General features: G+C 41.5%; 1 protein-coding gene across 1 annotated transcript; it reads left to right on the forward strand.

Moving 5' to 3' along the window:
• The first annotated feature begins 1,935 nt into the window (after positions 1-1,935).
• ZDHHC7 (zinc finger DHHC-type palmitoyltransferase 7) lies at positions 1,936-15,364 on the forward strand. Its single transcript, XM_054296131.1, has 7 exons — positions 1,936-2,021; positions 4,250-4,581; positions 7,193-7,317; positions 12,049-12,145; positions 12,397-12,478; positions 13,585-13,715; positions 14,703-15,364. The coding sequence occupies exons 2-7, from the start codon at positions 4,267-4,269 to the stop codon at positions 14,877-14,879; spliced, it is 927 nt and encodes a 308-aa protein (XP_054152106.1). The 5' UTR covers positions 1,936-2,021; positions 4,250-4,266; the 3' UTR covers positions 14,880-15,364.
• The last annotated feature ends 1,218 nt before the right edge of the window (positions 15,365-16,582 follow it).

Genomic DNA, 16,582 nt, shown 5'->3' on the forward strand with positions numbered 1-16,582 from the left:
CATTGATCCCCTTCCCTTGCAGGGACCCAGGTGTGGGCAGATCCCATGGGAATGCCTGAATCCATTATCCCTGCAAAGCTGAGCTGAGGGGACACTTGCACACAAACCAGGAGCTGGTGAGGCTGTGACAAACACAGATTTGCACAGGATTGCAGTTGTGATTCGGGGCTGAGTGAACAAATCACATCCCTGCCTCAGCAGTGAGCTCTCCAGGAGCTGGTGAGGCTGTGACAAACACAGATTTGCACAGGATTGCAGTTGGGGTTAGGGGCTGAGTGAACAAATCACATCCCTGCCTCAGCAGTGAGCTCTCCAGGAGCTGGTGAGGCTGTGACAAACACAGATTTGCCCAGGACTGCAGTTGGGATTTGGGGCTGACTGAACAACTGAACAAATCACATCCCTGTCTCAGCAATGAGCTCTCCAGGAGCTGGTGAGGCTGTGACAAACACAGATTTACACAGGATTGCAGTTGTGATTCGGGGCTGAGTGAACAAATCACATCCCTGTCTCAGCAGTGAGCTCTCCAGGAGCTGGTGAGGCTGTGACAAACACAGATTTGCACAGGATTGCAGTTGTGATTCGGGGCTGAGTGAACAAATCACATCCCTGTCTCAGCAGTGAGCTCTCCAGGAGCTGGTGAGGCTGTGACAAACACAGATTTGCACAGGATTGCAGTTGTGATTCGGGGCTGAGGGAACAAATCACGTCCCTGTCTCAGCAGTGAGCTCTCCAGGAGCAGCCGATGGCTGGGAGCTGAATGTGTCACCTGCAGGGCTGAGTGTGTCACTGCCATCCCCAGCTCCCCACGGGTGGGTGGCACTGCACATTAATGGCAACACTCAGCCTGTCTGCTCCTCTCTCTGCTCAGCTGCCACCAGATGCCACCTCGGTGACAACTTAATGGCTGTGCATTTCACAATATTGTGAAGTTTAAGGGAAGTCTAAAAGCTTGTTTGTACAGCAAAGCACAAAGCAGTCACAGCTTCCTGCAGTGGTACAGGAGATAAGGGGGTGGTTTTAAACTAAAAGAGAGTCAGTTGGGTTTGGTAGCAGAAGTTTTTCACAGTGAGGGTGGTGAAGCTCTGTCAGGGATGTCCAAACTCAGGTTTTGGGGGTTTGGAGCAGCCTGGGATAGTGGGAGATGTCCCTGCCCATGGTAGATGGTGGCACTAGGTGACATTTAAAGGTCCCTTCCAACCCAATCTATTCAATGATTCTGATATGTTCATAACAAACATTTGCATTACTGCCTAGTCTTGCAGTAGAATGTTTTGGTTTGTTTAAATAAGGTAAGAGACTTCTTTTTCAATTCCCCTTGAGCTGGACACTTTTGAAAATGGGTACTGAAGAACTCCACAGTAATGTTGTGTTTGGAGTATCTATTTCTAACCAGCTGCTTTCAGAAGCTTTTCAAGAAAGTGACTTTGTATTTGCCGTGGCTCTGAAATGTCACAATCCTTATGTTACTTTCAAAATATATTAAGTTAACCTTGCAAATAAGAGTGATTTCAATGTCTCAAAATTTACTTCAAATAAATAGAAAATAAAACCAATGAAGAAGAAAACCTTAGGTGCTTCTTTAAGCACTTTAACCAGACAGCAATTCAGGCCCACAGCTCTTCTGTTCTCTTCCCCAAATAGAAATGAAAGGCAAGGTTCTGTGCTGCAATCCTGCTCCAAGTGCCAGGTGGTGATTCCAAAAGTTAACAGCCAAAAATGTCAAGGTTTCAAGTACCTGGTTTCTAAATAAAACACAGACTTTTTCATTGTAGCTACATGCAGCAAGTTTCAGAGTGCTACTACTGATGTCTATTATTCTATTATTATTCTGTATATTTTTCTGTTCTATTATTAATGTCTACTATTATTTGTATTTAACAATATTTTCCTGGTGCAGCTTTGCTAATCAGTTTGTTGGTGATGTCTTTGCAGATCACATCAGACATGACTATGTGAATAACCAGGGATAAGCCAAAGGCAGGACAGGATGTCAGAATAACATACAAAACATTTTTGAGGTATTTGTTTTGTTTTGGATTTCTTTATTGTGCTAAAAATTTTTGGTTGTCTTTAAGATATTTAAGCAAAGTGAATGCAGTAATTCTGTGCAATTCCATACTTAAAACATGCTTTAAAATTTTAGAAACCCTTTTTTTTTTGAAGTAATAACTGATTTGCATGGTTATCTTCATGTTTCAACTGCTAATTATGTATTCTTATGACACTTAAATTTTCTTGACCACAAGGGCTGGTGATGTCCCAAAGTGCTATTTGACTTAATTGGAACAGATTGTGGTTTTAATTCTGAACATTAAGAAAAATCAGGATAATTTGAACTGGGTGAAAAGAGGGCCATATTTAGGTTAAGTTAAGCTTAAATTACTTTTGAAGGAGATAAAGTTCATTCTTTCCTAAGGTAATTTTCTTGTGTGTGACATCTTCATCCTTGGCTTAGCAGCTGCATTCTGGTGAGAGAGAGGAATTTTGTCCAAAAAAACCCCAATGTGTGAACAGAAAATACAATTTAGCTCCAAGAAATTGTACTAGATCCAAGCAGCAGAGCTGGATTTCAGTTTGTTCTGTTCCTCAAGCAGAGAATATGTCCTTCAGACACCTCACAGTGTCCTGGGAGCTTCCCAGCTGTTTTTGCAGTTGCTCTCACATCTCTCTGCTGCATTTGCATGGATTTATTTTCATTTCTGGTTTCTTGGATTGCTCCTGCCTGGTTCTGACATCAAGGCTTAAGGATCAGAAGGATTTCTTGTGTTATGTGTTTTTCTGATTCCTGATAAAGAATTTTTAAAGGATTTAGACCAACACAGCTTTATCAAACACCATCTCAGTGCCAGTGTCTTCACCTGGTAATGGCAACTTGGGCCATTCTAGAGGAACAAAGTGATCCCATATTCAATATCTTGGGATGGAAATTGAAATTGCTGTGCCATAATCCCTACAGTCATGTACAGGCTGCCATTAATAAGGGGGGAAAAGGGAGACCTCTGTGTGCCTGTGATAAATCAATAGAAATGCTTTCAGGTTTCTCTCAGACAAGGCCTTTAATAGCAGGAATCAATTGGATTTTTAGAACACAGTATACCTTTAAAGCAGCAGGATATTCTTGAGGCCTAATGTTGAAGTTTTAATTTGTCTCATGTTTGTTGGTAGCACTTCAGTTTCATTCCATATCTTTCTTTGGGGGAGATGTCTGGGAAATAATTCTGTTTTCATGAGAACTGTTAAGGCTTCATGTCTGGTTTTGGCTCCATGTTGGAAGGACAACAAAGCCTTAAAAGAGTTTCATGAAATTAAATTAATTAATGTGTTCTTTGAAAATCTGATTCATGTAATCTGTTGCCATGTTCATTTAACCAGAACCATTTGTTTCCCTTAAGGTTGGGCTGATCTGAGACCATTTGATAAGTTATCCAATAGATCTTGTGGTTTTTCCTAAACAATAACATTTTTTATCAACAAATTTAGCTGCTTTCTGACTTGCTGCGTTGTTTGTTGTGAGCAGTGTATTAGAACAGCTTTATTTCCATCCTGGTTTCTTTCTACTCTTCCTCACTTGCTGGAGCAGAATGAAAAGTCAACAGGCTGGTGCCATAATCTGCTGTTTTAAAAGAGACATGAGCTGTAATTTAATGAAGACTTTGCCATTTTAGTCTGAGATAAAAGAGAGAAGTTGAGTTTTTGACAGAAGAGGAGGAGTGGTGTATGAGCACAGCACGATGGAAGTGAAACCAGTCTAAAATCCCTTTGTCAGGCATTGAAGTTGGATGTTATTGGTGGGTTAACCTTGGCTGGACATCCACCAAAGCTGCTCTCTCAGAGAGGGGAGAGAAAAATATTAAAAAAAGCCTTGTGGGTCAAGGTAAGAGCAGGAGAGATCAGTCAGCAATTACCATCACAGGCTTGACCTGGGGAAATCAGGTTAATTTATTACCAATGACATTAGAGTAGAATAATAAGAAATAAAAGCAAAGTAAGAAACAAACAAACAAAACTAAAAACAAACAAAGAAAATCAAAACCTTAAAACCTGTCCCCCTTTCTTTCATATTCATCTTTCTGCACTCCCAGAATCGCTCAGGTGTCGATCAGAAAGAATCCCAGCTCTGTTTTGAACTTGACCATGCTTTATCTCCCAGAAACAAAACCCCAGAGCCAGCTGTGCTCTGTCTCCTCATTAATAATGAATAACGATGATGATGATGGTGGTGGTGGTGCTGTGTTTGTCCCTGCAGGGCGAGGCCAGCAAACCATGCAGTCATCAGGGCACCGATTCCGCGATGTCGAGCACCACCCGCTCCTGGCCGACAATGACAGCTACGACTCCTCCTCCTCCTCCTCCTCGGAGGCTGACATGGCTGACAGGGTCTGGTTCATCAGGGATGGCTGTGGCATGGTCTGTGCCATCATGACCTGGCTCCTGGTGGTCTATGCAGACTTTGTAGTGACTTTTGTCATGTTGCTGCCTTCCAAAGACTTTTGGTACTCCGTGATCAACGGGGTTCTCTTTAACTGCTTGGCAGTGCTGGCTCTGTCGTCACACCTGAGGACTATGCTGACTGATCCAGTAAGTATCCAAGACTTCTTTGGCATTGGATTGTCCCATCCATCTGCACAGAAGTTTGGAGAAGTCTTCTGGGAAAAGTAGTGTTAGAGGCAAAATCCTCGTGTTAGATTCAAAATCCTCGTGTTAGATTCAAAATCCTCGTGTTAGGTTCAAAATTCTCATGCTAGAGTCAAAATTCTCATGCTAGAGTCAAAATCCTCATGTTAGATTCAAAATCCTCATGTTAGATTCAAATCCTTGGGCTAGATTCAAAATATTTGTGTTAGAGTCAAAATATTTATGTTAGATTCAAAATCCTCATGTCAGATTCAAAACCCTCAAGGTTTGGATGACACCTGTGCTTATCATCAGGATTGTACCTCTACTTCTCCTGTTACTCTATTAATGAAACCATAGAACAGTCAATATAAAATTTATAAAAGTGTTAGACTCAAAAAAACCCAGTAAAATATTACTCCAGGTCCTGAAGTAGCTAGTAAAGTTTAGTCTTCCTTGTCCTCATTTTGCTTACTTTTTTTTCATCAGATTTATTTTCAAAATTTGTACCTTCATCCTTCTGCATCTCTTGAAATGCTCCCATGCTTCCCATGGAAAAACATTCAGAGGTGGATGTGCTGCAAAACCTCAGGCACACTTGGCATAGTGGAAAAACCACTGTCTCATGTGATTCCTGCATTTTTGTCCTTGAATATTTGGAAAGGGAAGGGAGATTTAAGCTGAACACACAGTGAAGCATTGTAGGTGTAAGAGGTCTTGAAAGTGCTCATTTCTTAGAACTTTTACTCCTCAAGATTTCAAGTGATTAAATGGTTGATTTTGTACTAAAATCTATTACTATTTTTAAGGAATAAATTTGGGAAAAACATCTATTTTCTCCAGATATTTGGAGAAAAATGGAGATTTTTCTCCAGCACCAGTGTATAGAGAAACATTCAAAAACCCAGCAGGGTGTTGTAGTTAATGATTTTCTAGCTCTTTGATTTACTTCTGTCCACACCCAGTGATGAAATATCACAACTTGTACAAACTGTGACAGCTCAGAGAGTTAATGGTTTAAGGATTTATTGCTTATAAAGATGAGCTGGTAAAGCTGGGTGTCTTTCTAGACCTGTGGTGTTTTTTATGATGCAAACTGAGACGAGTCACTGCTTTTTTCCTTTCGTGCTGACTCCCAGAATGGAAGGCACAACTGTGTGATAGGAACTAAGATGAAAGGAATGAACTGCCTCAAAACTCAAGTGAATTAAATTTACACTTGTAACTATAAAAAATAGATTTTTTTGCTGGCTGGCTGTGACTGTGAAAGATGGTTTTGAAATAGAGTGTATTTTTGTCAGCAAAATGCTTGAAAGCATGGTCTGAGGTTCTGATCCTTGTGGCAGGTGAATAGGGAAATGTGAGATGTTTACACCAAATATTAACTGGGTGAGAATGTTCAGATTGCAAAATTCAGCTCAGGAGTAGAACATGAGTGTTGAAGGAAGTCCCTGTGAGCACCTGGTCAGGTTTGGAGCACCACTCAGCCACAGAGCTCACCTGGGACAGGACCTGGGCTTGTCTTGGCCAACACAAACACAAATTTATTATTCCAGGCTGTAGGTAACCAAAACTCCCCTGAGCAGAGAGGTGTTTGGCAGTGGAATCTGAGTTCCTGCTGGGTTCTTTATTCTGTCCCAGATGTTCTTAAGGTGTCTGTGTCAAGTGCTGATGTTGCCAGGGGGCTTTTCTGAATGAGAATTAATTCTAGAATGTTGCAGTTGGCTCAGGCTGACCTGCAGAAGGCTCTCCCTGTGTGAAGGAAGTGCTGACCTGGAGCAGTGGTACAGAAAATCCACTTGGCTGCCACATCCCAGTTTGTTTCACAATCACTTCCCCTCACAGATAAGGCTTTATCTCCATCAATGAGCAGGGTGACGATGATGCTGAATTATTTTCTCCTTACTAATCCAAATTTAGATCCTGATCTCAGGATGCAGCTCTGTGATAATCACATCAGAGAACTAATCACTAAAAGTTAATTTCTTTTCCCAATCAATTATTTTTCTTTTGAATCAACTCTTTACCACGAAGCTGCACAATAAAGAAGAGTAAAGGAGCCATTGCTGGTCCTGCTAACAGTGGTCAAGCTAAAGATTTTAGGAAAGAAAATTACATTTCTCAAAAACTTGGGGCAGGTGGTTAAACCCTGGCTTCAGACAGTTGAAATAACATCTTTCAAGTAGCTGCTGATTTTTGTGGATGGCTTCACCCATTAATCAAATTCCACAAGAGATATTCAGTGTAACTCCTCAGAAATGATGGGCAGTGCTTGTCTGCAGGGTAAGATGTGTCTCCCTCTTCATTTCTGTGGGCTGGTGACAGGATATTCTATGAGAATTAAGCTAATACTTGGCCAGAGATGAGTCTTGCTGGAATAAAGCTGAATTTGAGGTCAAGCAGAGGTAATTTATTCATTTGGAATTGATTCTGGCTTATAGCAGACTGGCTTTGAATAAATGAACTTATTTCAGCAATTATCCTGAGGTTACTGCTATGAAGTCTATGAAATGTATTTTTAAATGCTCTCATGCCATTTAAGAAGCTTTTTCTCCTCTAATTGAAATGATTTCAGGGGGCTGTGCCCAAAGGAAATGCCACTAAAGAATACATGGATAATTTGCAGCTGAAACCAGGAGAAGTGATCTACAAATGTCCCAAGTGCTGTAGTATCAAACCTGAGCGTGCACACCACTGCAGGTATGCCAGAGTTCCTTCCAGAGTTCTGCTTTTGGAGGCCTGGAATAACAATCCTGATATTTGTTTGTTTTTTCCCCCACAAATTTCTTTTGGTATCCACTAAACTTTCAAATTCCTGCATTGCAGAGTATTTTGTAAGTGTAATGTACAAAAAATGACTGTGGATGAGGGGAGAGAAGTAAGAAACTCTAAGATTTTATTACAATAACTGTGCTCTGGTGTCTTAAATAATTTAGATCAGTGAATATCTTTTCCTGTGCATCATTCCAGTTATTGTGCTCTGCTGTGGGTAATGCAGGGCAAAGAAAAGAATCTCAAATTTCTGAGGGAGCTGATTTAAGAAGTGACTCCTGCAGTCTTAACAAAATTAGAGTAGTTTAAAATTATTACTTTGTGTTATCTCTTCTTTGCAGTGCATTTGAAGTTATTTGTGAATTGGCAGATTATTTTCCCAAAGTTGCATGAATAATGGGTTAAATGCACTTCCACTTACTGAAAATCCATTTGAATAAGGACAGAAATAATGATCATTTGAACTAAACACGCTATGGAGGAGATAGTAAATGTATATTTTTAATTCTCAATCCTTGGAGTGTTTAGGCACTGTGGAAATGCTTTTGTAGTGTTTATTGTGTGCCAGTAGAAAATAGCTGTGCCTGCATAATCAGGGCTTACATAAAGATGCAAATGCTTCTGGTGGCTCTCTAGGTGTGGGGAGTGATGTGTTTGAATTGTGAGAAGTACGAAATCGAAATCTCTGCCTTGGTGCCTGTCAAAAGAACAGAGCAGAGTCTTGTCAGGACTCTGAGATGATTCTGGAGCTTTGTGGGTTCTAAATTAAAAGCCTCATGTGTGTGTCAGTGCTCAGTGCTACGGCTGAGGAGCTGCTGCCATTTATAAATCCTCGGCCTTGGCATGGAGCTCCTGTTCCTCTCTCAGCTCTGAGTGGGATTTTGGATCTGGAGTGTGAAGGGAGAAGTTCCATGGATAAACAGGGGAGGATGGAATGCTCTCCAGTTGCTCTGTGTGTGCTTTAGGCTGGCTTTGCTCAGGTGCACGTCCCTGGCTGTGCAGGGATGCTGCTGCTGCTGCTTTGTCGGCTCAGGAGGGCTCACTGGAGGATGGCTGGGGGTGGAGGCAGCACAGCTGCTCCCAGAAACTCCCTGGGGATCCAGGAGAGCTCACATGGCCTGCCTCTGTGTCCGTGAGGGACAGCTGGGAGCCTGCAAACATGGCCTGCATCTCATTTCCTCATCCCATATTCAGGTTGATTCCTACAGAGACCTTGCAGGTATCTGTGGAAAATATTTCCCACATTTTGGTCCTGGTCGGATTTGCTCATTTAGAAGGAGCCCTAAGTGAAGACATCTGTTGAAATACTCCAGCTCTTTTTCTGTCTTATGTACCAGAGATCCTGGAGCTCAAATGCCTCCTTTAGAGCAAGAATTTGAGCAGCATTTATTTTTTAAAGAAGAGCAAGAATTGATAATGTCTGTGATAAAGCTGATATTTTCAAGGGTTTTTTTTTCCCCCAAGCACCTGTTTGGGGTTCCAGCTTTGTCTGCCTTAGGCATTGTTTTAATCCTTGATCAAATATTTTACTTGAGGGCAAAGGAGGCATTTTGGGGCTTGCTCAGTGCATCTCTGGCTCCACACAATATCTGAAAGAGAAAGCCAGAGCTAATTTGGAAGGAGTCCTAAGTGAAGACATCATCATCTGTTGAAATACTCCAGCTCTTTTTCTGTCTTATGTACCAGAGATCCTGGAGCTCAAATGCCTCCTTCAGAGCAAGAATTTGAGCAGCATTTATTTTTAAAGCAGAGCAAGAATGGATAATGTCTGTGATAAAGGAAATACCTGATATTTATATTTTTATAAAGTTTGGGGTTTTTTTTCCCCAAGCACCTGTTTGGGAATCCAGCTTTGTCTGTCTTAGGCATTGTTTTAATCCTTTAATCCTTGATCAAATATTTTACCTAAGGATAAAGGAGTGATTTTGGGGCTTGCTCAGTGCATCCCTGGCTCCACACAATATCTGAAAGAGAAAGCCAGAGCCTGAAGGTGTTGTGATGTTGCTGTCATGTTTTTCTCAGCAGTTGCATTTCTGGTTTAATTGTCTTTGTTTCTGTTAATTTGATTCTTTGCCTTCAATTTATCACTGCAGGAGTCTGCCCAACAGAAAAAGGGTTTGTTTGATTATGCTGCCAATTTTTGTATTGGTTTGCAAATCCCATTAAAAGGATGATCTAGTCCCAAGTATTTAAAGTGGCAATTTGCTGATAGAAGAGGCTTGAAAATGGAAATTGAAGTTGGTTGCTGTTGGGAAATACTTACACTCAGAGAGCCACAGTGCATGTTTTCAGTAGTAAATTATTAACAGAAGAGACTCTTAGGATGTAGTTACGAAAATTGTTGTGCAACACTGCAACAGAAGTTCTTTTAAGGCAGAAAAATAGTTTCATAATACACATTAGTGATGGGGAAAAGAGCAAGAACCTTTTATTTACAGCTAAGCATCTCTGAAATCAAGTGATGCAATTGAAGTGATGTTTTAGTGAGCAGTTAACATTTTCAGCCCTATCCTGAGTGAATGGGATTTCATTTTCACTGAAGGAGCACAGCTGTCATCATTTCTGCCTGTTCTGAGTGTTTGTGTGTGGGGGACTCTGAATAAAGTCACTGAGATGTTTCCACCAGGCTCCCAGGGAATATCTGTTACCCACACCCATTTCTCCTGAGTCTTTAGCTGTGTCTTTCTGAATGTTATCTTTGCCATTCAGAGCTGTAATTGCACCTGCCTGAGTTCATGGAGAGACTTTCCTCCATGCACAGCTGCTTGTTCTGTTTGCTTCTCTCTTGTGAACAGCCCTGGGTGCAGCTGGAGGAGGGATTTCCCCAAACTCCTGCTGCATAAAAAGGAATAAAATACAAGGGATGGGGTAGGAAGAAGGCAGAGGCACTGCTGGAAGCATTGCTGTGAGATTGTTGGTGGGAGAGCAGGAATGAAGGCGGGGTTCCAGATATCTGAGCTCTTGTGAGAGCTCTGTGCGGGCTTGTGAGGAATTCTGAGTGAGCAGAATGGAGTCCTGCCCGCCTCACATCCTCCAGCCTTCAGCTTGATTGAGCCTGGGTAGGTTTTACTCAGCACTTCTCATTAATATTGCTTTTTACAGTGCTGGCATGGATTCTGTGGCACATCAGGAGCCTTGTCTGGTTGTGACACTCAGGGAAATGAGAGGCTGAACTTGCAGGCAGCAAGGAAAGACTTTGGAGGAGCCTCCTGAATGTCTCCTCCTGTGTGATACCCCCTTTTCCTGCACCAGGGAGTGCTTGTAGTGTTTATCTGCTGTTGGGATTTACACTTGTATTTAAAAAATAATTTGTAGCAGAGGATGAATCCTCTTTAATATCCACAAAACAAAAAGCAGAGGGAATGTGGGGCTGGGGTTTGATAGCCCAGAGCAAAGGCAGCTTCGTTTGGGATTCTGCCCCATAACCTGCACATGGTGTGTTCTGCCTCGTGCTGAATCACTTTAGTTGTTAAGTTGTCACATTTGTATGATTCTATTTTCTGCCTCAGAGCACTGATTTCCTCCCACACCTCCCTCTTTTGTCCCTCCAGTGACAATAACCCAGCTTTGCTTTGTGCTTTGTCACTGCAGCACTTGTAGATACCACACCTAAATCAGCCTCTGTCAAAAAAAAAAGATTTCAATAACAGTGCCTGCATTTTTTAGGCTTATTTGGCTTGGTGACTGCTGAAGTGAAAATGTTTAATATTCTGCATATTCTGTGGGAAAATCTGGAACACTGAGTGTGTGGCTGTCTTAAGTACAAAGCTGGGAAAATGGAATATCAGCATTGCTCAAGCTATTGATTTATGAAGAGCTACAACAGATGTTGCAACTGTTTCATTTTTGGTGTGTAATTCTTCACATTTGGCTGCAGAACTGAGCCCTCTGCTGCTGTGTGGCAGATGTAAAATGGAGTTATTGGAGTATTTATTTGGAGTTATTGGAGCATTTATTAGACTTCTGTGGACATACCCTTGACTCCAAACTGGGCAGGAGCAAGAGAACCAGCAGAGAAGAGGAGTGTTCAAGAACTCATGGACAAGTAGCTACTTGATAAGTGCTGGTTCAATTAATATAATTTCAATACTTGTATTTTCTCTTAAGGAAGTGAGTTTTGATACTCTAAGCTGGCTTTAGTTGAGATTTTGATTGCATAAGTTTAGAATTTTATGGCCAGTTGAGGTCTCAAAGAGTGACAGTTTCTCCCTTGAAGATGTGAATTTCTTGGGTTTCTTCTTATCCACAAACAAAATTTACAACTTGAAAGCCTGTAAAAGTGAAATATTTATTTTATCTCAAAAACTTCTCCAGAAGGGAAGGGTCTGAATGAGAGAGTCTTATTAATACTGAATTCAGACACCTGAGCTGCAGGTGTCTGAAGTTCTGGATTTGTTTTATTCTGAGGAGTATTTTATGTACACAGTCCATTTTGGAGCACCCAAAATCTGAGTTGTGAGAATGAACAAGCAGTTTCTTTAAAGAAATGCAAATAAAATCCCTGTGTGCAGTTTGTCAAGAAATATTTCAGCACATCATGCTGTGACCACTGGCTGCCCTTGGTTCTACAATTTCAAATACAATTTCTACAATTTCAAATACAATTTCTACAATTTCAAATACAATTTCTCAGCAGAAGCCTCTTGTCCTTTTTTCCAGTATTTGCAAGCGATGCATCCGAAAGATGGATCACCACTGCCCCTGGGTGAACAATTGTGTGGGGGAGAAAAATCAGAGATTTTTTGTTCTGTTTACGGTAAGTGAGCAGCAGCAGTTTGATTTTAGTCTGCATTTCCCTTGGTTATAACAATTTAGGTTGTGCTTGGTGAGTAATGGCTTTAGGACATGATTGTGTTGTTAAATTGGGTGGGTTTGTTCTTTCTGTGAAAGGGATTTCTACCCACATTCATTTTAATTTAGTGCTGTTGTTTCAAAGTTTCTTCCTCAAAGTTTTGCTGTGTTTTATGCAGTGGCAGTGAGTGGAATGATGCTGTCTCTTGTTTGCAGATGTACATAGCCCTAATTTCAGCTCATGCTCTTGTACTCTGTGGATTTCAGTTCTTCTCCTGTGTCCGAGGGCAGTGGACTGGTGAGCAAATAAATACTTAATTTTAATTACCATTGTCTAGTAGATATTAGGGAAAAGTCATAGCATTCCTGTTTTAGCCCCATCTTTCAGTAAAACATTTCAGATCTGTTTATCCATCACTCTCCTTTTCCTTTCTGGTTTTTTCTCTCCCTTTCATTCAGTCATTTTCTGTAAGCTGTGGCTGTCAGGGGCATTCTCACTGCCTTTACTCACAGTAGTAATTTACTACCTCTGTAGGAGGAAGGAAACTGAGCTGGTCCTCAGCCACTTCAGCACAAAATCATCTAAATCTGGGTTTTGTGTGCCCCACCTCAGTTCTGGGAATGGCACCTGAAATTTAAACAGATTTCTCCCTCATTCCATTACTAGAACTCAGCTGTGGGGCTTCTGCAGAACAGAAGTTCCCTAAACTATCCCAGTTATTTTTTTTTATTTAGGCTTCTAGCTTGTATTTCTTACTGTTCCAGTCTGCCAGAGCTCATTCTGCTCTTGTGCTTTTGGTATGTGAAGCAACAGGGAAATCCATGTGATTTTTATTTTTTTTCTGAGTATTTCATTAAATGAATGGAATCTTAGAACTTTGTTTTACTTGAAACATTCACCTTCTGTACACTATCCCTGTTTAAATATAATTGAGTTAATCAGGTGATCAGAGGCCTCTCCAGAGATGTGTGAGGCAGAATTTGATTACTTTGTGTGGAGAATTAAAATAAAAAGAGTAATAAAGCAATGACAGCCAAGTGGAACATCTGTATTAGCAGTCAGGGCTGACAGGGGATGGTTTTACAGCCTCTGTCTTGCAGGAAGCTCCAAGCTGCTCTCTTATTTTCAGTTCTGAGTTCTTCAGTCCCCTCACATGCAAACATTTATTTGATAGCCTTGAAATCCTGAGGCAGGATTGCAGAAATAGTTACCATGTGCTTTATGTGAAGCCAGAAGTGTTTCTTCCATAAAATTCTTTATTTTCTTGATCAGCAAATAAAGCTGCCGCAAAATCAGAAATTTGTTTTAAATGTGAAATAATATTTCAAGTGTCAGACATGTAGGACATGCTCTATAATTTGCTGTTGGATTTTTTTTGTAACCACAATATTTCATTTTCACAGAGTGCAGTGACTTCTCCCCACCTGTAACTGTGATCCTGATGATCTTCTTGTGCCTTGAGGGTTTTCTGTTTCTCACTTTCACTGCAGTCATGTTTGGCACCCAAATCCACTCAATATGCAATGATGAAACGGTAAAAACCTTGACTTTTTTATATTCTGTAACATTTATTCTGGGAAGATGTGATTAGATGTGGTTTTGTTTGCATGAGGAGAGGCTCTTATTTCAGAGAAAGCTGCAAAACTTCACGAATTCGTCATTTTTATTTTCTGCACTTGGGGGAAGGCTGGGATGGGTTACTGGGGGTTGCTTTCTAACAGAAGTTCTTGCACTGTTTGCTTTTTTGACATTTTGTAATTTGGTTTAAAATGACAAAGAATGCAAAGCTTCTGAGTTGAGGTTTGACTTTCCCTTCTCAGCCCGTAGAAATTCCTGCTGGGTGCCATGGGAAGTGTCTGCTTTTCTCAGGTTTACACTGAAAAATCATTCTCTCTCACCTCTTTGTGATACATTTTATCAGAGGATAAAGCAGTTTGGGCCTTTGGCTCCTGTGTCCTTAGATCTGCAGTGTCACACCTGGAGAGAATAATTGCTTGGAAACACAAGGAAATTGAATCCTGTGACTGCTCAATATTTTCTCATGTTTAAAAGTGTATTTATGTACTGAGGAGTAAGTGCAAAACAACTGGTAAATATTGAGCCTTCATTAGTGGGAAGCACAAAAAATGACCATCAAAATAATGCATTGGGAGAGTAATCCTGCCTGCAGTAATTGTGGAGCAGGAGCCTTATTGTCTGCTTTCATCAGCTGAGTAAACAACTTGTAGTGTAGGATATTGCACGTGGATCCATCAGCTTTTCTGGGAGTTTTGGGGAAAAGAGGTAGAGCTATCAACCTTCTTGTATATTTTTTATGTTCTAAATCTTCTGCCCTTTACCCACAGGGCTAAAACACTTTCTAACTTCTCCCTTAATAATTAATAAATAACAGTAAGAAGCTAATCAGCTGAGGCACAACACAATGAAACAGCACAATAAAAATGCAAGCCCGGTTTTTACGACCAGGTTTTATATTAGATTAAACTAAACCTTGGACATGCCTGCCTGTGTTTATTTGCAGGAGATTGAGAGACTGAAGAGTGAAAAGCCAACGTGGGAGCGCAGGCTGCGCTGGGAAGGGATGAAATCTGTGTTTGGGGGCCAGCCCTCTCTGCTGTGGATCAACCCCTTCGCAGGATTTCGCATCAGGAGGCTTCTCCTGCGAGGGAAGAAAGGAGGACCTGAGTTTTCTGTTTGAGCCTAAAGATGCTGGAACTTGCAAGAATCCTATATAGTATTTATTTTGGGGCCAGAGAAGGCTGTCTACATATAATCTGTGACCAGGTGAAACTGATATCAGACATTTGCTTGTAGCAAGCAGAGTTTTCTACGTTTATTGTCACAGACATCTCATTAATTCTGAGACAGGAACTGGACCTGCCATGATCTTCACAGCAGGATAAGCACGTGGTCACACTAAAGAAGCCAAATGTTGTCATGCTACTGTAATTTATTTTCTGAGATTACTTCCCCATTTTTTTGTTTTAAACCCTTTTTATTTGATAAATGTCTGGGGAATTAATTACCTGTGTGTTTTTATAATGAGTCTGTCTAAGTCCTTGGATGCAGTTGTCAATCATTAGGAGGAGCCTTGTGGTGGAAGTTGATCTCCAATGAGACACAGCCTTCCTTGTCAGTCCAGACTTCAGGGAATTGTGCTTTGTTCAGTTCTCCTTTCTCTTTCAGCTTGTCCTGATAAGCAGAGCTGTCCCTGTGTGTCCCACACATTCCTCAGGTGCAGGTGCTGCCCAGGACTGGTGCCCAGCACTGTCACACCCTGCCCAGGCTCCCTAAAGCATGGCCTGTGTTTGGCAGTGCCCATCCCATCTGGCACTTAGGGAAAGGCTGGATTTTCACTGCCTGGGGGCCAAATCCTGCCCTGGGATGTTCATTTCCAGTTCCACCTGCTTTGATTGCAGAGGAGCTCAGGTGTGCACTGTGCAGGGATGAGTGGGACCAGTGTCCTGCAGTGTGAGGTGACACTGAGTGACAAACTGGGGGTCATTCACTGCAAACACTTTGTCCTTGTAGGGTCTGGCTCTGCCCCTTTTTTGCTGTACAGACCCTTCATAGAGGGAAAGCTGTTCATGATCCCTTGGACAAAGACAGCAGAGAAAGAGGCAACTTCCCTCCTTTCTCAAGTACAGCACATCTTAAATGTAGAAACATCTGCAATATTCTTTTGAATTTAACCATTTCCAACCAAAACTACTTTGAAGAAACGAGAGCAATATAGATCTAGAACTGCTTTATGTGGGCCTGACAAACAACAGTAGTGCTAAAAAATGTTCATAAATCTGCAAGTAATGAAATGCAAGCTGCAAGTAATAAAAATCCAGCTAAAAGTTGATTCTTTAAAAATGACATTTAGACTATTTTTTGTATTATTGTTAACCTATAAATGACTGACCATATAAAGGATAAAGCAGGAGCCTTGATGCATAGCTTGAAATCGTGCCTAGGAAGTCAATAGCTCCCTGTTTTGGGACTTGCCTTAAAATTGTCCTGTTCTTGCTTTTGCTCAGCCAGTGGCACTGGTGACCTGTCCCACCTGCAGCAGCTCAGAGCTCTGCATTCCACCCCTTGTGCCCTGCAGGAGCTGTTTCCTTTCTCAGTGCCCTGCTGCTCCGTCTCCTCGTGCATCCTGATCCCAGCTCCATCAGTTTCTGTTCCATGGCGTGGCTGAAGGCACTGAGGGATCCATTTCTTGCCTGTGCCCTGTGAACAAAACTGTGCAATACTTTGGGGTGTTTTCACTTTGCTTTTGGGGGAGGGTGGTGCTGTGGAATGCTGGAGCCTTCCTAGGTGGAAATCCACTGGAATTGCAGTCCTGTGAACAAAACTGAGGGGGAAGCTGGAAATACCACAGGATTCTGTGCAGGTTGAGTTGCACATCTTAAA

This window comes from Melozone crissalis, unplaced genomic scaffold (genome assembly GCF_028551555.1).
Source record: "Melozone crissalis strain CALT ecotype California unplaced genomic scaffold, PUWL_Pcris_2 ptg000007l_1, whole genome shotgun sequence".
Classification (NCBI taxonomy): Eukaryota; Metazoa; Chordata; class Aves; order Passeriformes; family Passerellidae; genus Melozone; species Melozone crissalis.